Here is a 24103-nt window from a genome sequence, read left to right as displayed (position 1 = left end):
AGTTTCCTAGATGTTTTTCCAGCTTTTCTCGATGTTTTTTCATCTCCATTCAGAAGCTAATTCAAACATTCCCCGGAGTTTTCTTCCGGAATTTTCCCATCATAGTTCCAGAGGCGTCGCGTCCACATGTGCAACATGTGCACTGCCCAGGTGCTCTTAACATGATATTCAATAAAATCATAATAGTCATAATTCAATATTGAAGATTATTATTATAAAATCATGCAGGCACGTCAGCAGTGAGCATTTTGTTTTGGTTCAAAAATTCATCTGGCTCTGTCATACATTGATTTTTCATTCTACAAAAACAGCTATAAAAACGCGTAATTAAACTCTTGCGCGCCAGTTCAAACCTTCCGTAAGTGTATCAGCAACACGGAAATATCCGCCAGAAACGCTTTGGCAGCGTATCTTATATGCGTAGTTTTTCCAGTGTGTTAGTTTCCGAGTGAAGGAAATTGATAATGTATAGGTAGCTAAAGCGTTTCATCTCCGCAGTGCACCCGAGGCTATCGACTCTCCTGCAACACGGAACTCTCAGTCAAGAATGCTTTGGCCTGTATCATACTTGCGTAGTGGTTTGAATGTATTAATTTCCGAATGAAGGAAATCGTTGATGTATAGGTAGCCAACGCGTCTCATTACCATAGTGCACCGAAAGCTTCCACACCAACGATAAGCTTTCCAGGAGGCTTTCCTCCGGTGGTTTGTAGTTAAATTTCGCTCTTCTCTCTTTCGCTCAAGAGTGTTGCTCTCGTGCATCTCTGTTGTTGAGAGTAGTAAACGTCAAATCGTATGTGGTTGTTGTTTTTTTCAATGAAGATTTCGTAATGAAGAAAGTGAATGAAAAGTAAAAAAAAATATTTGGACTAGACTAAGAGCTCTAAAAGAACAAAAATGGGATTGCCGGAAGAAAATCAGCTGGACGTGATCGAAGATATACCAACAATCAATTCGAAACTAACGATTTTAAATTGGCTCACCACTTTAGTAGCCTATTGGTCCCAAGCAAACGATTAACGTACCCTATTCTAGTTGAAATTCTATTACTACACTATGTTTGTTTTGATTCGCTATGAAAGTTTGACAGATAACATCAGGGGTGTGTGGATTCATGCAGAACATGCAGGGGTGAGTGAAATAGCTTGGGACTGCTTGGGACCGTTGTTCTGGTACTGAGTGAGCCAAAAATAATAATGATTTTCTTCGGGACCCAGTGGTCTTAGAGTTACCTCTATGGATATACTAAGCAGACCTTTTTTCCGTCGCTCTGTTGAAGAGAAGTTACAGCTGGTGAAACTGAACGTACCCCAACCAAAGATGGATAATCTTAAGTCGGCTTGCAACAGGAAGGGAAAAACCGGATCCGAAAAACTTCAGAAGTTATTCTGCTGGCCATGTCTGCTGTTTCGGGAGTCTGGTGACAAAGGGATGTGGAGTGGAACAGGAAACAACGATCTCAGTCATTTGTCAACGGCAATCAAAGTTCACGCGGCGTCGAGAGATCATATTGACAACGCAATGGCTTTCCAGACGTTTGGGAAGATTCGAGTTGACGAAGCAATAGACCATGGCCAAGAGGTACAGCGGAGCAATCACAATATATTGGTCAGAAAAAACCGACAGGGAATGTGGAAGTAGACCTGTGCGCCGCCGCGCCACGCCGCCGCCGCCGACGATTTTCATACGCCGCCGCCGCCGATGAAATTAGGCCGGCGCGCCGCCGAAGTAAAATCTTCCACGCCGCCGAATACATTTATGTCACGCCGATGAAAAATTCGTAGCACCTTTTAGGTAAAATGCATCTTCAACGCGTTGAAATTAGCGTGTAGTGCACCGATTGTCATTTAGTTTTTTTTTACTTTTGTTCGCACTTTCTCGATTGAGCACACAATAATGAATCATTCAGGTCGGATTTACATAAAGGTGAATAAGTGAATATAGGGTGTCCCAGAATGTCTAAGCACGACTTTCGAACACCCCTGCTTGTTTTATATGCCGTTTAAGCAGCTGATTATCACGCTGAATCATTGTTTACATTTCGACCAACAGTTTCGCATACCGCAAGTTACGGTTCTTTACATTTCCGTGACAATGCGAAGCATTTCTCTGGAAAAGCGCAAACAGATCGTGCACAAATGGTGTACTGTACCCATTTTCTTTTAAATATCATTATTAAGGAGACTTTCAGCCCAATCTCCAACATTTCTCTGAGTAAATTAGCGAAATTGGAAGGTGTAAGCATCGGAGCCGTTCGAAACGCGATTCGGAAGTATGGTGATGAAGCAACTTTCCAGGACAAGCAAAAATCTGGAGGTAAACGGAACCCTGTTGACCAAAATCTGAACCGGAAAATCGTGCAAGCTTTCACTCGCAAGAAAAGGGCTTCGGTTCGAGACGTGGGATCCTCGAAAAGTAACGTCCAGCGGGCCAAGGCAAGAATGGGTCTAAAGACGTTTCAGAAGCAGAAGAAGCCAAAGCGAAGGTGGCTTCTCAAAACTATTATCGATAGTTATCGGTAGGCCGTCTGAAGAAGGCTTTCCCGATACTTGAAACCTTTATGAGCGGAGGGGGTAACTGTCCTTCAGTTCTTCTGCTTTAAACGTGTCGAAATCAGTATGAATATTTTTCAAGATTACTAAAAATCTGTGATTCTCGGTAGGAAAAGTGAAAAATCGGTGCTTTTTAACCTTTTGTCTGTGAATCAGTAGGCATATCGAAAATCGATAGGACTACCGATAAATCGGTAGGTCTGGCCACCCTGCTCGGAAGTTATATAGCTTTTTGACGTTTAATCGGCGCACACTACTACACCATTCAAATCGAACGAGTACGAGCAAGAGGGAAACAGATTAGTGGGAAAACAATACGTTCATTCATCCATGTATGCTAGATTGAGAAAGACTATTAAACGTCAAAAAGGTTTATACGACCAGTTGCTGTGCGGAAAATCGGTGTTCGAGATTATGGACGTTGAATCATACGTTAAATTTGATTACAAAACTCTTCCTAGTGATCAGTACTAAGCCGTTCGTGATGGCCGAAGTGTTGACAACGCGGATAAGTCGATTTTTTTCCGCTATTTGGTGAGTGCTTTCCAAACCGTTGGTGACAACGGAGACAATGACAACCGATGTTTAAGTGCGTGAGTGTTCAAACAAGCGTCTGTTACCCATGATCCGCAAACACGACGCCTCAGTACTGTTTTGGCTGGATTTGGTGTCGGTTCATTACTCCAAGGACACGATAGCCTGGTATAAAGCCAACAAAGTCCAATTCGTACCCAAGGAGATGAATCCACCAAACTGTCCCCAGGCCAGGCCAATCGAAACTTTTTGGGTTCTGACCCAAGCATATTTGCGGACACTTGTAGAGGCAGCGGATTCCGTTACAAAGTTTGTGAAAAACTGGGAAAAAGTATCCAAACTTGTTGGACTGAAGCTACGTTTTACTGTAAAAGAATACTATAGAGAACATGAAAATAAAAATCGTATTTGCTGTAAACAAAGTTACGTCATCGTTTTTTTTTTCAAATCGTGCTAAGACATTCTGCAACACTCTATATTACTAACAGTACGTTGATATTTGAGCTTTTTTTTTTAATCTCTTACAGGTTCAAGTTGTGCTTCAAATAAATAAACCAAAAGTTGTATGGCTACAATGCGTGTACATTCAAACAGAGTAGTACAAGCATATCATTTATCGCTATTAACATATTAAAAACATGTAATGCTCAATAAATGAAAGAATTCATAGGGTCGTACTTTTCTTATACTTAATAGAAGGGTTGTAACACTTTGCAATACGACTTCACCAACAAGCACTTGAAATATTTTCCTAAACAAATTCCGCATGTACGGCCAATGATAACGACTCAAAATTGAGTAAGTAATGTAAAACCACTCCGTGCATTATTTGAACTTTTGTGGTACCCCTATTTGCTGTTTGTATCATGCAAATCGACCACTATTTAACAAGTAGACAGCTATTTGCCTGGACACATCTTTTCCCAGTCCATTATGATATGGTTTATAGAACCAACTACATTTCCATGATGTGCAGACTAAATATCACTGGGTTGTAAGCTAATACTTCTAAGAAATTTGGATATATGCTTGTGTAATGCACCACAACTGCAGAACAGATGTTCCGAGATTTCACGTTCCAAATTACAGAAACGACAGATATTACTCTGAACCCGACCAATCTTCTTAATGTGATATCTACTAGGACAGTGACTAGTTACTAGGCCAGTGTATATACTAAGAGCTCTTTTATTGAGCTCTAAGAGCTTTTTTTGTATGTTATATTAGGAGTTATAAATCTTTTCCACAGGTTTCAGTTTGTGACAGTCATCCAGTTGGCCATCACCCTTTGCTCTTCCCAGCATTTGAGTTCCATTTTTACCGTACAGTATGATATTCCACAGTATGGTGCGCTTGAAAAACTTTTGGAAAATGTCCCATCGCAACTGATATATTTGACCCGGGGCCAAAGATTCCTGCATCTGTTCGTATTCCAATTTTTGAGCCATCTGTGAAAAATATGATTGAGCCTTGACGAACGTTAGGACCACCAGTTTCCCAATCCGAACGTGCCGTTTCACATACGTTGAAGGGAATTTCATAGTTGTCCTCTGGTTTCATCCAGTCTCCATTCATACTCATCACTAGTCCTCTTTGGAAGTATTGTAAGATGCTTAGATGACCAACAAGATCAACTGGCATTACTATTTTAGATCTTTTGAGCCCTTCTTTCCACTTTTAGTTGCACATGTTCATGCAAGGGCAGCAGATTGAGGATTGCTTCCCAAGCAACACACTTCCATCATAAAAAGTAGCCGCAACTTGATTGTGACTGAAATAAGCTACATACAAGTTTCCACAACTACTCAGTGACAAGTGTGCTGCTAGGGTTCTAATGCTTTTGATGGGGTGCTACGCACCGCACCCGTTATTGCAATTGCATGCTAGACGTTGAAGTTTTGCTAGTTTCCTCTGAGCAGTAGCCTCTTTTGATTTTGGTCACCACACTAACGAAGCATGAGAGTTCAGGTTACTCAAATTCGCAAAATCGTAGGTCACTCATAGATTGAGTAAATTTTCCGACGCTTTTCCGAGGAAAACTTCTCGAATATTAGGAAAACTGATTGTGGTTTTAATCTGTCTTCTAGTACACTTCTAACCTGTGTAATTTTTTTAATTTTTCCCCTATTCGAGAAGTTTTTCCCGGGAAAGTGTCGGAAAATTTACTCAAACTATGAGTGACCTACGTTTTAGCGATTTTCAGTAATCTGAAATCAAATGTGGGTAGCATTTTTTGTTCATGTGCGATAGGTTTGGAAAGTATTTTTTTTTTTCTAAATCAGTTGGAATTAACTCACGCCGACACACGCCGCCACGCCGCCGCCGCCGAAAGCAAACGGCGTGACGCCGCCACGCCGCCGCCGCCGGCAGAAAATAACATATCACGCCGCCGCCGAAAATATTTTGATCGGCGCACAGGTCTATGTGGAAGTTGATCGAGATTGTGTGTTATCTGACGAATCATGGACTAAGCTTTCGGGGGCATGATGAGAGTGATAAATCATCTAACCGTGGAAACTACCGAGACCTATGTGCTTCCCTCGCCCTCCATGACCCGAATTTTAACGATTTTGTTAGTAAGAGTGTCGTGTTCTCCGGTGTTTCCGCAACTACACAAAATTAATTAATCACGATCATAGGCGAGATGATGATGGATGAACTGGTTGGTGATGTGCAGCATGCGGAGTGTGTAGCAGTGATGGTTGATGAGACTACCGACGATTCCAGGAAATCCCAGCTTGCCACAACACTTCGGTATTGCCTAAAAAATGGTGAGATATTCTTTTTTTTATGATAGTGCGTTAACTATTGTTAAGTTACCATGAAACTAAAATAACCTCGATGATGCCTTATTTCAATACAGGAAGAGTCGTAGAACAATTAGTCCAAATTGAAGATGTCAGTGAGGATAAGTCGGCAAATGCGATAGCCGGACATGTGATGAAGACGTCGAACAACTTTAAGATTGGTGCTGAAAAAGTTGTCGCGCATACATACGACGGTGCTAAGGTTATGTCTGGGAATATTGGTGGCACGCAAGCGCTAGTGAAAAAAAAACTTCCCTACGCCTACCATATTCATTGCCAAGCACACGTGCTCAATCTTGTCCTTCTGCATTCTTGTACTAATAACCCTCAAACGAAAAGGTTTTTTCTACGTTGTCTTCCTTGGCGTCATTTTTTTTTCACAAAGCCCAAAAAGAGGTTGTGAATTGAATAAGTTCATGCAGAAGAAAATACCTAACGTTTGCTAAGTGAAATGGGCTTACACCTCGCGCATGGTCAACGTCGTTGAACGCAATTATTCGGAAATTCTTTCATGTTTAGGGGAAATGTACCTAGGAGAAAATGTGTGGGATGGTGAAGCTTGCTCTATGACCAGAGGTCTCCACGGGTTTCTACTAGATTTCGATACGATTTTCTTCCTGAAAGTATTTTCTGAGATATTTTTCTTTACTGATATCTTGTATCTGACACTGCAGTCAAAGAAACTAGATTTTGTTGCTTGCTCCAAAAGTGTCAACGAAACAAAAAGCATTACGAAATTACAAGGAGAGGAAAGATTCGACAAAATAATAATGAATACACTAAATAATATAAAATATATTGTTCTTTGCTGCATCGTATATTGAAGGAATTAGATATTCGCTTCAAAGACCTTCATCATTTCAGTTATTCGGCTTTGCTAGATGGCTCCAAATTTGAATCTTATGATAGAACATTTCCCAAAGATGTAGTCGACAGTTTTCGTGATCGATTCAAGTCAAACGATAAAGTGAAGCTCATTAATGAACTGAAAGTTTTGTACACCAAAGACGATTTTAAAGGAAAGGGTGTTTCGGAAATCGTATCCTTCATCTATGACACCGGTTTGGAAGATGTATTTTCAGAAGTGTTCAAACTTGGAAAACAAATTTTGTGTCTTCCAAGCACCTGCTTCTGTAGAAAGAAGTTTCTCGGTCATGGAGAGGGTAAAATCGTATTTGAGAAGCACGATGAGCGAAAAGCAGGTTAAATGGCTTAATGGTTATGTCTGTAGAACAAAAGCTTTTTCAAAATATGCAAAAATGTGCAGGTTTTTACAATATGGTAATTGATTGGTATGCAAAACGGAGTGACAGGAGAATCGCATTAATGTATAAAATAACTAGGGTAACATATTTTTTACGTTCGTTTAATGAACCATAAATCACAAAATGACATTCAAAAGAATTGACCTTTACTGTTGGTAAACTGAGATTTTGAGTAATGTTGGTGCACATGTGACAAAAAGAGGCACGCGTCGCCTCTGCATAGTTCAAAAGATAAAATGTTGCATTGATTAACGGCTTTCTCAGTCTTAAAACACTGCAACGTCTACAATGTAATCTGCCCGACATTTCGGCCATAGGTTGTGGCTTTTTTCAATATTGTTTGTCGTTATTGTCAATAGTTTAGTCGTTGTTGTGGCTGATTTCATATATTTTGGATTCATTCAATGATATTTAATTGAAAAAAAAACACTACTTGGTCACAATTTTGATCACCACTTGAGGACAACGATAATTTTGAAAATTAAATTAAAACAATTAAAGAGTGTTTTAAGACTGAGAAACCGATTCCCCTCAAATCCCAGTCGTCACTATCGTTAAAATTTTCGCTTTTAAAAACGGAAAAAATATAAAATTTAATAAATAGTAAATACCGATTTTGTAATACCTTTGATGCCGATAAACTTTAAAACAATCTGGCAACGCTGCCCAGACCAGAAATTTGTAACATCGCGAGTGATACCTTTTAATTTCAGTTTATTTACGCGCTGTAAGGTGCGTGAAAGAGCTCGGCATTGTGGGTGTTGATGATGAATGACCGACATTGATACCGAAAGTGTACCAAAAGTGCTTTTGAACGTGTTTCGCAGTTGGGTGTGGTGAAATTCGTGAATTCTCGGTTGATTTTCAGTGGAAAGTCCGTATCACAAAATTGCTCACCGAGTTCCTTTCTTTTGCCGTTTGAAAACGACGGGTTTGCTTTGGCGAGAGTGACATTTATTGGATCCGTTTCTTTGCACGGGTGTGTTTTTTAGTAACCAGCGGTGTGTAAGTGTGCTTGGAGGCCGGTTCACCGTGTTCGGATGTCACGCTTTTGGCGTGTAGTTCTATCGAGAGTTTCGTCACCGTGTGCGAATTTGAACACGGTCAGGTTGGTAAATTAGCCGGAGAAAGTGCTGATAATGTGTCCGTCGCGAGTTTTGTTGGTGATTCGGTGGCCGACGTTGCCGTGAATCAGCGAGTTTACGGCTTGCAAAAGTGCTCGTCTGCTGGTCTCTCGCCAGTGTCGGAGATTGTGAGCAAGCTGAAGGATGCCTCGCTGGAGACGCCCAAGACTGGACGGGCGGAAGCTGTTGGCCGTGAACGGTTCCTGGGGAAAGCACTAGACGCGAACCTCTCCCAGATTACCATGGCAATGCATGAAAATTTGTTTTCGTTGAAGGAAGTATTACAACAAAGGTAATTGATATTAGATATTTTTGCAAACAGTGACAGATAGCAGACATGAAACTCAAGTGGAGGTGCTGGACAAAGGTGTCATATCCTAGACAAAAGGAAAGCTACAAAGTCGCTGTTGTCGTCGTCGTAGTCGCCGTAGGCAGTACCGTTAGTATATTTAAAATTAACCATCAACCGCTGAAACTATATGAATTATCGCGTATTTCTGTTGTTCATTACATACCAAGTGAAATTCGGGAACGTAATTTCATTCGAATAGCTTGTGTAACCAGGGATTAAACAATCTTCACGTCGGTCATAGCTTGTTATGATTGCTTGAACAATGCGTAAAGAGCAAATCGAAACATTGAACGTCGCGTGAAAATGGAACTCAATGAAGTACTCTTTCGTAGCTTTTAGTTTTCGGATTTGATAGATCGTTGGTGCAGTGGATTGCTTACTGAGCAGAAAAACGCGGTCCCAGGTCCTTTCACATTAAAAATGTATGGTAAGATCGCTTGTTTATCGCGTATTTTGTAAAACTTTTCGTTGTCGTTGGTGTCGGTTATAACAACTTGAGTAACGGTATAATGTTATATGAGGGGCTCGGTGGCCTTAGAGCAACCGTTTTTGCTTACTGAGCAGAACATCATGAGACTAACCTCAAGCCCATTCATATTCAAGATTCGTCAATCGTTTTGTTTGTTAAGATGACTACATGGTAATAACAGCAACTCGAGCTCGTCTGCCTAGTGACAAACATTTTTGCTTACTGAGCAGAAGACCGTGGGTTCTATTCCAAGCTCTTTCGCGTTATATGATCGTTAGGACATCAATTCAGCTTATCATTTACCAAAACGAACCCTGCTGCAAACCCAACCCTATTACCCAATTTCCCAGTGATTCCTCGTGGAAGTGCAGAGGATCTCTCAGCTTCCATCAAAGCGAGTGTCACGTCAACACATTCCTACCCCTTCCTTTCTTGACCTGTGATCGGGCGCGGTCGGCGCTGGTATTGCCCAGTTTGAGATCACCAATTTTTCGTCTTTTGGTTCTCTGTGTAATTACAGCTGGTCTGGCAATAACAGAGTAGCAACCATGGGCGGTCAATCATGCTCATGCTCATGTTCAAACTCGGCAACACTGGATTCAAACAATATTTTCGCTGATCTCGGTAATCTGATATGCCGATATGCGTCCCTAACGCGGCCCAGTATGCAGTACAGCTATCGTAAGCCTTCGTATTGAGTACAGTGGCAGATTATGTGTTCCACGTGTTCCATGTGAGTTCCCAAAATTTCCGGAACGACCCGCTCCCTGAAAGGATATGCGAGACTCTGGTATGGCCTGTTCTTGCTAGGACATCCTGAGTTCAGTGGTCAGGAGTGTTTTCCCATCTTCTTGTGTCAGCCTTCACCTTTCTAAAGAATATGCTTGTTTATTGGGACCATGTATGTGACCATAAATCCCAGATTTTGTTGGAAACCCATTTTCATAGGTCTCCCTCTGGAACCTCCTTGGTAAAAAGTTGGGCTTCCGCCTCCGTATTTCCATGAATGCCGCAGGGGCCCGGAATCCATACAAATTTAAAGGGTGTATTCGATAAAAATGACACACACATATTTACTCACCAAAATGAAACCAATTATCGGATTTTTTTTTTAATTTTCGGGGAATGAAAAACTACTAATGAGTTATGATTTACAAAATTTGTTTTACTCAATTTCGTCTCCCATCCCGAATACCCGCACCTTCATTTCATCCATCAAATTTGTGCAACCGATTTTCCCAGCGTTTTGTTTTTTTTACCCAAATTTTCTTCAAGTCCAGCTTTGTTTCAATAGTTTTGAGATGTTTGCGAAGTTCCGTCTTCATAATTTCCCACAATTTTTCAATTGGACGAAGTTCCGGTGAATTTGGTGGGTTCATATCTTTTGGCACAAAATTGACTCCGTTGGCTCGGTACCACTCCAACACGTTTCAAGCGTAGTGGCAGGATGCTAGATCAGGCCAAAACAGAGTTGATCTTTCGTGCTTCCTTATGAATAGCAAGAGACGCTTCTTAAGGCACTCTTCGGTGTAAATCGCACCGTTGATTGTTCCGGAAGTGATGAAAAGAGCGCTTATTTCACCACATCCGCAAATCGCCTGCCAGATCAGGAACAAATTTCGATCATCTCTTCTTTCGAACATCCTCCGGAACATCGAACTTAGTATCGAAGTAATCTTGACCAGGAAATTGACGGAAGTTGGCCTTGACGTAAGTTTCGTCATCCATCACGATGCAACACGATTTGGTGAGCAACTTCGTATAAAGTTTTCGGGCGCGGGTTTGCGCAGTGATCTCACAAGCGCCGCAGAGTTGGATCCTGCCTTGAACTTCTTCTTTATCGCCAAGTCGATAATGGGCCCGGGCAGATTCCAATCTCTGGCTCCACACCAATAGATGCTAGACACCGGGGAGCTTCAAACTGACGGTGGCTGAAAGGAGCTGTATAACCTTGGTAAGGAGGAAAACTCCTTCCTCGAAATTAATCGATCGGCTGCAGACGGCCTGAGTAACTAACGTTTGCTTGCAAGTTTGTTGACGTTTGTGTTATCGAGAAGCAAATGGCTGCTTTGGAGCCACGCCGATGCAAGAATCACATTAGCGAATTTCGTCTGCTGGTCAATGATTAGTTGCGATATGATTAAAATCACAATCGATAGCTGCTAAAGGGTGTCCCACATCAAATTGCATCACGAAAAAAAAAACGCTGTAGAACATTACCCATTGGGTTTTTTCATTTGAAAATTTAAGTAGAAGTAGTTTAGTAGTAGTAGTAGAAGAGTAGAAGTAGTTTTAGTATTGTTTACACTGTATTTTTATCGCTGTCAGTTTTTCGAAAGTTGGAAAAATTGGCGCAACCCGAACAGCAACTAATAATTAGTTATTGATTTTGCGCAAGCACCTGTAAAATCCTCAACTCTCTCATCGGGACATCGGAAAACAACTCGGAATCGTGCAGTCATTAAACGTTACTACAAAACTCTGAGTATCGTACGGAAGGAGAAATGCGGTCAGAATGGATGTTCTATTAGTGATCAGGATCACAAGCGTGCCGTGAAAGCATTTAAGCGGAATCCCAATGCTTCGGTCAGAGATGTGGCCACAAAGTTGAATCTGTCCAAGTCTTTCGCTTAGAGTCACAGACCGGGAGGGACTGTATACGTACAAAGTTCAGAAGGCTACAAATCGTGTCGAACGGCAAAGTCACGGGTCCGGAAACTATACACCCATATGCTGACGAAGCCTTATTGTCTCATCATGGATGATGAGACTAATGTCAAGGTGAACTTCCGGCAGCTTCCGGGGCTACTGTTCTTCACCGCCAAGCAAAAGTTTGATGTTCTGGAGGAAGTAAGAAAGTAGAAACTTTCAAAGTTTGCCAAGAAATACATGATTTGGCAAGCGATCTGCTCTTGTGGCAAACGGAGTGCGCCGTTCGTGACTACCGGGACTGTAGATCTACCTCAAGGAGTGTCTACATAAACGTCTGCTTCCTCTGTTGAAGCAACACAAGGGCCCAACGATCTTCTGGCCGGATCTAGCTTCGTACCACTATTCACTTTTTTACCCAAGAACAGTGTGCTCGCCATGGTATGAGGGGTTGCTTATACTACCATTCTTTTAAGGCCGATGAGCAACCTCTAAACGTTAACGTACGAACTTCAAATTTGTATTTGTTTGTTTTCAAACTAAAACTTTTCAGAGCTTGAATTTACAAATTGGTCGGATTTATGAAAATAAGGCTAGGCCCATGGTGTGCAGTTCATTGAAAAAGGTCGGTGATCCGTCATTAAGGATTACCATATCCTCCCTTTCGAACTTGTCTACCAGTGTGGAACCTTTCGAGTCGAACCGGGGGCACCCCTAGCTGGAGAGGTGCGCGTTCAAGTCTCCCAAAAATATACGCGGTTCAGGAAGGTTATCGAAGATGCTGTCGATTTGACCGTTGAGGTTTGCTAATCTCTCACAAGGCAGGTATGCGCATGCTATTGCGATGTTGGCAGGTTTCTCCAAGCAAACTTCTAAAATGGGAAGCTCTGAGTCAAGATCGATAAAACGAAAAGGAACCTCCTTCAGAACCCCGATGGCGACGGAGTATCAGAAGTTGTTCCCGCGTTTAACAGTCCAGTAGTATTTACCGCCCAACGAACGGTTCATCTGCTTGACTTCCTGGAGTCGATTCCGTTTGCTGAATGAGACAGAACCCCACCAAAGGCAGGTGGAGGCGTTCCACCCATCCATGGCAGGGATGTCCCAACGGAAGCGAAGGATATCCGGTGATGTTCTAGTGGTTTCGGTCGTTGTAGCGGCGGATTCGATTCCCTTGGAGTCCTTCGGGGAATGAGTTGGTGAGCCCTTATCCGTCCGAGGACCGCAGAGGTGGTCCGGCAGTTCCGGTGTGGGAATGGCGCCCGCACTGCTGATGCCCTGCGTGCCCAAGGCACAATTAGCTTCGCCTGGTTGGTTCGAGCGTCGTGGGGTGTCCGAAGATTCCGGTTGGGATATAGCTTCCGGTTCAACGGTGCCCCGGCTACCCGAGGCCATACACAGGTATACTTGGCGATGGTTAGTGCGTGTGTTCGATGTACTTGGTGGTGGTTAATTTATCTTGGGTAGGTTTGGTTTTGTCGGGCGGATCTGGTGAATTGCGATGCGGTCTTGGAATTTTGAGAGCTTGGGCTATGCGTGGTGGGCGATTTGGTGGGTCGAGATCACTGATGGAACGTTTGGCGGAGTCATTGGAAAACTCGATGGGACGATTCTAGGATAATGATCGACGAGTTAACAACGGTGTTTAGTTTCGGCGGTGATCGGTGATGGTATCGTTAAGAGTTCTACTAGGATTGGACTACAGGATGATCTGCCGGGTGCCTCGATGCTAGTTTCGATCAGTTCCATTTATAGACTGGTTTGTTCTATTTGTTGCTTGATCATGGCAACAAGGTCGGCCATGGCAGGATCAACATGGGATGTGTCGATCAGTACTGGGCCGGGATTACCATTTCTGAGTTGTAAGACGGCTTGTAATTGCAAAATCGTTCTGTCCTTGTCACGAACTTGGTTAGCCAAGTCCTCGATCCGAACTTGTATTCGAGGCTGGCTGAAGCTACTCCGGAATATGACCTCGTTCCGTTGCTCTGTTCGTAGAGACGCCGGGCTTCAGGATATGCGAGGTCCCTGTTGATCTTGATTCTTTGAATGTCGGATTCCTTGGCGTAACTGGGACAGAAGCGATCTGAGACTCCATGCTCGTTTGAGTTACATTTCTGGCAGAACTTCGAATTTGCACAGGACCTGTCCTCGGCGATCGGATGATCGCCAGTACATCTCCTACAGATGGCCTTAGCTAACCGGCATTACAGCCTGGTGTGTCCAAAAGCCCAGCAATTGAAGCACTGCATGGGCGATGGATAATATGGACGTGTTCGACATCTTAAGAATCCAAAATCCACGTATTCCGGAAAGCAGGTGCCATGGCAGGTGAGAATTAACGTGGGCGTGTTGACTCTACCGTCTCCGCTTCGTCGGGTGATGCGTCTAATCTCTTTTACTTCCATCAATTCGTTTTACGGCTCGTTCTGGACATCTCTGCAGCTTACCACGCATCGTACTGTGTTAAGAGAAGGATGTGGCACGACAACAATTGGAGTCATGTCGTTCAGGCACTTCATTTGTAGAAACCTTAGGTACTGGTTGGCACTTGTGGCCTTGAGCGCGTAGGTTGCTCCTCGGGCTTCCGGAAAGGCACATTCGATTTTCCCGTTAAGAAATATTTAGGACCAGCTTCCTAATAAGGAAAGGTCGGACGGGTAGTGGCAAACGAGCTTCCCCATTCCTAATTCCTTGCATCCGCAAGATCCTGATTCCGTCGTGGTTTCTTGCAGAGTCCATGTATTCCGGGAATCTGGCACCTAGACGGCCATCCACCGGGATCAGGATCGCCCCACCCGGGATGCGGAAAGTCCGGATTCATCGCCATCCCGGCGATTCTAGCCCAGCTCCCTGAAAAATAAAGATACCGCCTCACCTGATGTTTGTCGCCGAGTTAAGGTGAAAAATCTCAACCGATAGACCACGGTCGTGTTCAAGCTTCGACTGCCTCGTTCAGAGGATGTTTTGTTTATTGCACTTCGGGAAAACAAAATTGCCTCGAAGGCCCCGCACTACTAGACTATAGTCGCTATATTCATAGTCTGGCGGATAGAATCTCGGCAACCAATTGAGCTGTCAAATAACGGAACCAATCGAGCATATCACGACCAACAACAGAAAAGAGCACATCAGCTATTGCGAACAAAACTTCGGATTCCTTTTTCTCGTGATTCAAGGCTTACCTACGCAAACTAACACCATCTTTAGGTTGAGAAAAGTTTCCCCTATTCGATGATAATGGTAATTTGCGTTCCGAGGAAAGAATAATCAGCGTTTTGTTTATAAAAGTAGATAGTACCTTTTCAATTGTTGGTCGAAAATATATTGAATTGGTTCCGCTTTTTGATAGATCGAAATTCTATCCGCCAGACTATGAATATAGTGACTATATACTAGACTGGTTTTATACCTTGGACCGCCCGACTATGTGAACAGTCTCTTTTCACCGACTGCCCACAGTTGAGATTAACGGTGTGGGGGATGAGACTCACGCGCCGATGATCGAGTTTGTTGTTATTCTTCTAATCGCACTACTACCACTGTTATAGAACAGCTGTTTGGTTCGCACTTCACCCACGGTATAGTCGCTATATTCATAGTCTTATCAATCACTAATAGTAAGATAATAAAAACGAAGAATTCCTCTGCGAAAACGGGGCGAAAGTTTAAAAAAAAATAACTTAACGCAACAAGAGCCTGCTCGTCATGAGCGCTCTGTGAGAGAAAGTTGTAAACTTTGTATTAGACATACTGTGTAGTAATTAGCTTGATGCCAAAAGGTCAGCGCTTTGAGATACATATGTTGTATTTGTTCAATTAACGTCGAAATTTTAACCCACCTTACTGTACAACTAAATGCTGACCCTCTTTTCACTGAAACCTCTTTACCATACCTTTGCCAAACCCCCAAAGAACACACCGTTGAGGACAGATTTACAAGTTCCAGTTGGAACGCAATAGTCAAAAAAGAAGACGGGGTACATACTTCAATTAACACAAAGAAAAATTCAAACTTACTCAGAACCTGCTCTGCATACTCGAACAGTTTCGGACTGTAGGACCGGCCGTCTTGCGAGACGGCCAAACAGAACGCATTGCACTCCTGTAGATTCGTGTAGATCCGACAGATCTCCAGCACCGTATTGGCCGGATCAAACTCGAACTCTTTCTTATCCTTCACCTTGAAGTTGCCCTTCTTCGGGCCGGTCAAATTCAGCAGGAAGTAGTTCAACATCGCCGCCACCCGGTCAACCATCGACGAGTGACAGAAGATGTCCTGCGTCTCAGAAGTTAGCAGCTGCAGGATGTTGATTGTGTCCCGTCCGAGAATGTTATCGAATCGAGCATGCATTCCCAAATGCCGGAGATTTGAAACGTTCTGCTGTCGTTCGTTGGCCGGAAGGGAGGCCCATTCTCCTGCGTCTTCGGCTGCTTGCAACTGTCGAATCTGCTGCAGATTGCTGAGTGAATCGTCTAGCAGAAAAATGGCATCGTTGATCAGAAGATTAATGAACCGCAGGAAAATCGGAGGATCTTCAGCTTCGATGTCTCGGATTGCGTCCCGTTCCAACGCTCGGAAGCATTGCTTTTGTTCGTCTATTTTCCAAAGGTAATCCATTATGGCATACATCGGACGGCGGTAGTTAAATTTCTGCTCAAACTGAACGCTCTGGCCGGTCATTTCGATACTGACAAAGACCCGCAGCAGATTGGGAATAATTTCCAGCCGGTGCACGTGATTGGTGAAGAGTGCTGCGCTGAAGCAAAATCCACCGGATTCAGTTTCCTTGGGCAAAAGGCTTTCCAGACCTTCGGCGAGACGTGCACGGAGATGAGGATTTCGAATGCGCTCGGATGAACCCATGAAAACCAAAATCATGGCAAAGATGTTGTTTTGAGCATCTACGTCTACTCGAAGCGGTTGGCTGTCAAAATGCCGGGAGAATTGCAAATATCCCACGATATTTTCCATTATGTACTCGGGAATGCATCTGGAATCAATAAAATTAAATAAATCTAGATCATCTTCCACATATCAATATCAATACTTACTTCAAAACCTTGGAAATTTCATTTCTAAGTGGTAACTTCACTTCGTCTACGGTCTGTGGTGCATATCCTTTGGCCTTGTCCAATCCATCAATCTTGCAAGCTTCCCTCGAAGCCAACTGACTCAGCCAGATGGCAGAAGCTTCGTAAAACTGCAGCAACAGCAGATCAGTCGACGGCTCCCGAAGGAGATTCTGTAGGCATAGGAACTGCTGCGTTTGACTGGACAGCATTTGCATGATGTTGCCGGACACGTCCGCTCCTCCTCCTGCCAGCGCATCCTGGTAGGCTCCCTGAAGTCGATGAAGCTCTCGGTTCATCCGGAAGAACTTTTCGATGCACACCCGGAAACCAAGATCAATGGCCTTGTGCGTCATGAAGAAGCACTCCGTCACAAAATTGTACTTGTCCGCTTCCAAGTGTTCCTCATTTTCCTCGACCGGCAGCAGGCACGTTTCCTTTTCAGTATCCTTCATGTGAACACCTTTGGCGGCTTTTTCGGGTTCCTTCACCGAGCAATATGTCGGATCAACAATCAGAACCTTGAGCTGCGGTTTGAGCAGGGGCTGACATAAACGTAGCAAAACTCCGGCGAAATTCACGCTGAACGAATCCGGGGCCGTCGTCATATTCCCGAAAATACTTTGCATCTGGTGGGTGTTCCAGATTTGTCCACGAGGCACATTTGCGTGCAAGCATTTCCCGATCCAATCCAGTATTTTACTCCGAACGTCCCCTCCAATAAGCAGGAATCCTTTAAAAAACGTGTGCATCGATTCCAGATGTAGCTTTGTGTAGTTCCACAGCGATGACGAGAGATTATCGTAGGCCGAGCGGTTCGTATTTAATGGATTTTCGAAAAATTCGTACGGTCCATTGTGGTTGCGAGGCATAATCGATAGCGACAGCAGTTGACCCAACAGTGATTCGGAATATTTGATACCTGTAAGATACAATCCTTAATAAATTCAACTCAAAATTAAATCTGCAGATGTCCTTACCTTCAGCTCCCACCGGAGGGCTAGTGAAATCCAAGAACAAATGCCCCAACCGAGGATTGTTTTTGTCGCTGACAAACACCTGCAGGAATGGCATAATCCACCGCTCCATACTGACCAGCGAAGCGCTTTTCAGCGACTTCATCACTTCCAAGAACGTCGGATAGAAGACCCCCCTGACCGCCTCAAATCCCTCCTGCTCACTATCCGAATCGGCAAACACTTCCTTCACCGTTTCCGAAATGAACAGCTCTTTCAAGTTCTGGTCTTCGTCTCCCAGTTTGAAGATATCCAGTATCTGATTGGACAAGTTCTGGCCCTCGAATAGATCCGGCTGCTTGAGAGCCGTGCAAGCATTCCTCAAAATCAGTCCCTTCATCTTCTGGCATGTGTCGGTCGCGATGGAATCGTTCTGGTTCCTCGTTCGCTCGTTTCTCACGTAACATCCATACAGATATAGTACAACCTTAGTTTGGGCAACGTCCTCCGTTTCCGCCGTCGTCACATTATTCGGAATCAAATAGTCCGTCGGATTGAACAGAAGGATCCTCTCGAACAGTGCTTGCTCCAGCAGTTCCAGATTGAGCAGAGCTGGGTCGCCACATCCCTGGGCCACTTCCTCCATGAACACCAACTGCTGCCGGCTGCGTGCACTCTTCGGGGGATTCTTGCTCAACGTAATGAGAAATACCTTCTCAATCAAGCAATTGATTTTAGTATTCAGCGGATTGCCCTGGTGATCATCCATTGTTGTTTTGGATTTGGTTTGACCTTCACGAACTGAAAACTATAATCCACTACCCTGACTCAATCACTGTTCTAAACTACTTGGTTAACTTAACTTGATGAAGCAATCATTCACCATTCATTGTTCTACACTAATAGAAGAAATTTTACTATTTAAAATCGCGAAAGTATCGAGAAAAATACTTGTCTTTTAATGATTAGTGGAGGAATGAGTTGGAGAAAAAAATTCGCTGACGGAAAATGATTCCGAGGAGAAAAGCGAGAAAAGTCATTGAGCGTGACGTTCATGGTGACCAGTGTTGCCACTTTTTTTTCTATTTTCAATCGTATTTTCACCGTATCAAATCATTTTATTCCGAAGTAATCTGTTCTACGAATTTCAATAAAATTTGCTTAATTTTTTCGAATTTGTTTTGGATACATTATGAATTAACACGTGCCTTTCGATAATATTCGATTTCATCCACTATTCATCGATAATCTTGAATATGTTACAATTGGGTTGTTTAGGGGTATTGAGGTAAATACATATTCGTTATCTGCATTAAAAATGGAACTGAAATCCAAAATTTCATCAATTTTGGTACACTGGAACTATTTTAAATAAGTACGATTACATTGGCAAATTTTAGCGCCCCTTGGTGGGACTTTGTATGGGAATGAGCTGTCAACGAATAGATTTTGTGTCAACAATCAAAAATTTAAATCTTGATTTAAAAATCGAAATGAATGTCTACAGGATCGATAAAAATATGATTGTGCTCAGATCAGATGATGTATAAAAATCGGTATATTTTTCGAAATCAAACAACGCAATTATCGAGCATTATGCTGATATTATTTTTTAGTGTGAATCGTGATGTGAACTGTCACTTCCTGAGCACCTGCTTTTATGATTGTTAAAGTTCCGACCCTGGAAGCAACGAAAATATCTGCTCGGAGGGTTGATGACCTAATTGACTACCGGCATTGATGGCCAAACGTGACCAAACCATAGGTGCCGCATCGATGCTTATGTTCACCGGATGCCAGGGTAGTTCAAATCATAGTCCGTGATCTTGAAGCGACTATACCCAAGGCAAAGATGAATGCAGTTCCTCTTTTTTTAATATTTCTTGAAGACTTCCTCCCTTAGCTCAGTCGGTAAAGGCGCAGCTACAAAGCAAGACCATGCTGGAGGTGGCTGGGTTCGATTCCCGGTCCGGTCTAGGAATTTTTCGGGTTGGAAAATTTCTCGACTTCCCTGGGCATAGAAGTATGATTAAATTTGCCACACAATTATACCAATGCAAAAATGGTACAGGCATCGAAAGCTCTCAATTAACAACTGTGAAAGTGCATCTAGAACACTAAGTTGAGAGCACGCAATAAGCTAATATGCGATATGCAATAAGCTTGAAATGCGAAGAAGAAGAAGAAGAAGAAGAAGAAGAAGAAGAAGAAGAAGACTTCCTTTACATGATGGTTATGTTGGTTTGTGTGGGCGTGCCTTGAATTTCTATAGTAATCATCGAGAGAAGTCATTGTTTACAAAAGCTGTTACCCACTTCTTCCAGCTCTATCTATAGATTTGTTTTAGAACAAAGATTTTTCAGCTCGACCAACAATACAGAAAGGCGGATCAAACAAATTGTAATGACCTTATCTCGCATACCGAAGCTCAACTATCTAATCGAACACCACTATCAAATAGCAGAGAATTTTCCCTACCTGATAGTGTTGTTGGTTTGGCAAGACAAGCTTCGGTTCACGAGGAAAGAGCATTAAAAGTTTGATTACAAAAGCTTATTCGCCTTTTATGTGGACCGTACACGATTGTTTTTATTGAAAATAATCGTATTGTCAATACATTTAATATTGACGTCAAAACATCGGTATTGACAATATTTCTGTATTCACATCATCAATATTAATGTCAATAATTCCCCTTCGCGTCAATACGTGTGGGGTTTGCTTTAGTATTGTTGGTCGAGATTTCGCGATGTTCCTTTCTTATAAACAAACGGGTGTCACCGTTACTTGTCATGATAATTATAGAGATGTGATCTTATAACAGAGATGCGAACGATACAAACATATATTGTCGCTAGACTTGAAAACCGAAATGACCAACTCGCGACAATCGATTTTACTCTCGTTATGTACGTTAAACATAACGTCGCATCGAGTGCGCTGTATTCGTCAAATGATGGGGGGACACCCCTCACCATCCCTCTCCAAAGGGGGAGTTTGGTAAAGAGAGATGAAAAAACCAGCTAGGTGGCAGCCTCGGTGGCAGCCCTATCTTGTTTGCCTTGCCTTGAAAAGAGCTAACATCGCTGCGGGCCCGCGAATCATGGGCCCCACTGACAGCTCATAATTTGTAAACAAATAGAAGATTCAATCCAGAATTTCAAAAAAGGCGTGACTGATATTTTAGATATTCTTATTTTTTTGCTTACATTTTGTGAAAAATAAACTAAAAACTTATAAAATATTATTTCTGATTTTCTACCCCGAAGTCAACTATTTATATGGCATAAAAGGGTACATAATTCATTTGATAAAAATAAGACAGTTCAGTCACGCCATTTTTGCAGTTCACACTTGAATTGTGACGTTTTAGATGTTGCTTTCAATAACATGGCGGCATAGCACCCAGCTGGGAAAAAACCGATTTGTACCTTCCTTAAAAGTTGTCCTAGCTCGCTATAATACCAACCGGTGAACACTCGTGTTTATTTCAGTTAACATGGAGATGTAATTTGTGATTAGCCCCGGTCCCTTTCAAATTGTATCATTATTTATGAACGGCCTTATATTTGAAATTACGTTTCACATTCATCTAGTGATGTCCGATTTTCATTCGAATAATCGTTTAATCGATTAACGAACCGAAAAGTAAACTATTTATAATCGGTTAGATCATGCCGATATAAGCATTAACATCTCCACAGGATCATCACCGATCGTTTCAAATATGTGCTGCACTCTCTCTGGTGGAAAAATCTCGATGAATTTTTCAAAGGGACGTATCAGCTTTTGTAAAGAATGCATTTGATCTAGGGGCATCTTACTCTAAACTTTGTATTTCTAACGATGTACTTATAAATTTCTAGCTGATATCTTAGATACCTATAAATACTTTAAAATTACTTAAGAAATACCTAGTACTAGATTACTTCCCTGGTTGCTAGACAAATTACTGATGTTTGTTTACTCAATGTCAGGGATTTTATGTGTCAGGTTGGATTTTGTGCATTGCGAGCGTTAAAGTATTTAGTGAATAAATCATACAAAAGAAGAGATTAACACCTTCAGAGGAAAGGTCAATTATGAGTTTCCGTTTATGAGAATGTGTCTTTTTTCTGACATAAGAGAAAATTTAAAAAAATCTGCTTTCCAGCTGCACCGATTCTCAACCTGAAGTACCCGTCTCTCTTTTTTAAGTAGCTATATTTGCGATAGTATTTGAGCAAACACACTTTTCTGAACAAGTTTCATTATGATATTCACTCTTATTCCCTATTTGGATCGAAATAGATTTGTCATAAGTATTTTTATTGAAAATTTGTTTCAATCAAAATAAGGGTAGATAGGTATTACATATATCCCAAGTAACAATTTCGGTTTTATAGGGGTTATCTAGACCATGATTTAGACTTGAAGCATGCTTTAAAACCTCCATAAAACTTGCAATGTTACTTGGGATAGATAGAAATAGATAAGTGACTAATTTGAATCCATTGATCAAATTCAGTATTAGGCAAACATGTGAAAGAGGGCAGTGAGCCAAATGTAAACCAAAGTCATGGTTTATTAAATATATATATTTGTGTATTTTATTTGTCAAAGCTCTTTTGCATAAGCTTCAAAAAAGCCGAAGTTCAATTTTAGATTAACAGAGTTTTCTTAAACCTAATGTTAGTGGACCGAGGGCCGATTACTCAAACAATTGGGTAAACAGGTGGAAGTTCTCGGGATTTCACTGAAGTCCCCATACAGGTCTGCATAATTGACATCGTGCCGTATCCGAATTGACTCTGTCATCGTCCTCATGTCTTCTTCCAATTGTGATATAGATTTAGACTTCAAGAGCGCTATGGTTAGGCTACCTGAAAATGATAGTACGTCCAGCAGCTATTTCATCTTTACAGGAAATTCACTAAAGCCCCGTTGAATGATGTCTGCAAATAAAATATTTAATATAAAATGAGTAGTAGCAGTAGTCAATTAAATTATATTCAACTCCTCAAAATACCTATTTTATTCAATCAGTATGAATCAGTAGCTCTTCGGTAGACATTTTGCAAAATTCACGTGTAAAAATGTGATGTTTGACATCGACATGAAAAACAATTGCACTAGAAACCGATGTTATAGCCAAGACTTACTATGATCAAAATAACGTCAAGATAAAAATATTTGAAAATACTTAAAAATACTTAAGAGAGATTTAACAAAACCTAATGAGTATTGGAGCTAAAGTTTAGAGTGGGATGTCCCTAGCATTTGATCGTTGATTTGGCGTAACTGGTAGCTCGCCCACGCATGCTAACACTACCATCAGATAGGGGAAATTTTCCCCTACCTGCTAGTGGTGTTAGTAAGCGTGTGCAAGCTACCAGTTACGCCAAATCGACGATCAAATGCATTGTTTACAAAAACTGATACGTCCCTTTGAAAAAGTTATCGAGAAACGGCAGCACAACGAACAAAAAATAATCGATTAGTTGTTAATCGAGTAATTAAAAAATGGGACATCTCTGATTTTGGTGTGATTGTTTTGATAAAAATGAGCGAAAAATTTCATCTCTTCCGAGGGGGCAGCAAAACCACAACATTACCTTGAATACGGGGGGTTCGCATTGGATGAAAGGGACCGTGAAAGAAGACAGTTAAATAGAAAGTTTTTCTTCCGACAGTTTCATCTTAGTATTCATCTTTGATAATACCACAAACGAAGTGACAGACGACTAACTGGCGAAGAAATCCATTTAAATAATGTGGTTCACTGTAATAGAATTTTCTTGGAAGCTTGTGCCATCATCCACCAGATGGGCTAGTTTTTTTGTTTTGATTTGAACAAAGTTGATTTTGTGTACAATGATTCTTTGACAGTGTGCAAAGAGTGCGTATCATTTTGTCATTTTTTATGCATTTCAGTTTTGAGTAGAGCGAACGAGATAGAACCAAAACATTCTAGTACATTCGGTGAAAATGCTAGTTCAATCTAGTAGTAGTGTTGCCATGTGGTACAATCCAGTAGTAGTGGTGTTGCCATGTGGTACACTGAAAAATTGCAATAGCAGGTTAGTCACCAAAGTTTTCGAGCCGCTCCGTCTGTCACTTCGTTTGTGATAATACTATTTCTATGCAATTTTCACACTGCCGTATTCTAACGGAACTATCAACTCTATGCTTTCATCTACTCCATCTATCGTATAAAAATAACCACTACAGTCTGTTATTTGAAATTAGCATCTTCAACTATGTAAATCGTTGACTTCACGTAGAAGTAATACTTAAACATATAGTCAAAGTAAAAATTAATGATTTTATTCATGTGTTTCAC

At 41.9% G+C, this 24103-nt stretch overlaps 1 protein-coding gene across 1 annotated transcript in view; it reads right to left on the bottom strand.

Moving 5' to 3' along the window:
• Nucleotides 1-18779, bottom strand: part of Ube4A (Ubiquitination factor E4A) — a 31213-nt gene extending 12434 nt beyond the window's left edge. Inside the window, exons 1-3 of the mRNA XM_065239562.1 lie at nucleotides 17806-18779; nucleotides 16808-17747; nucleotides 15773-16746 (exon numbers count right to left, since the gene is read on the bottom strand). Of these exons, the coding sequence (XP_065095634.1) occupies nucleotides 15773-16746; nucleotides 16808-17747; nucleotides 17806-18550 (2659 nt within the window). The 5' untranslated portion in view covers nucleotides 18551-18779. The remainder of the gene's footprint in view (nucleotides 1-15772; nucleotides 16747-16807; nucleotides 17748-17805) is intronic.
• Nucleotides 18780-24103: the final 5324 nt, after the last annotated feature.

Source organism: Ochlerotatus camptorhynchus, unplaced genomic scaffold (genome assembly GCF_037179485.1).
Source record: "Ochlerotatus camptorhynchus isolate MF236.1 unplaced genomic scaffold, CSIRO-AGI_Acam_v1.1 ptg000056l, whole genome shotgun sequence".
Lineage (NCBI taxonomy): Eukaryota > Metazoa > Arthropoda > Insecta > Diptera > Culicidae > Ochlerotatus > Ochlerotatus camptorhynchus.
Note: the sequence above shows the minus strand (reverse complement) of the source record. Positions and strands in the feature narration are given on the sequence as shown.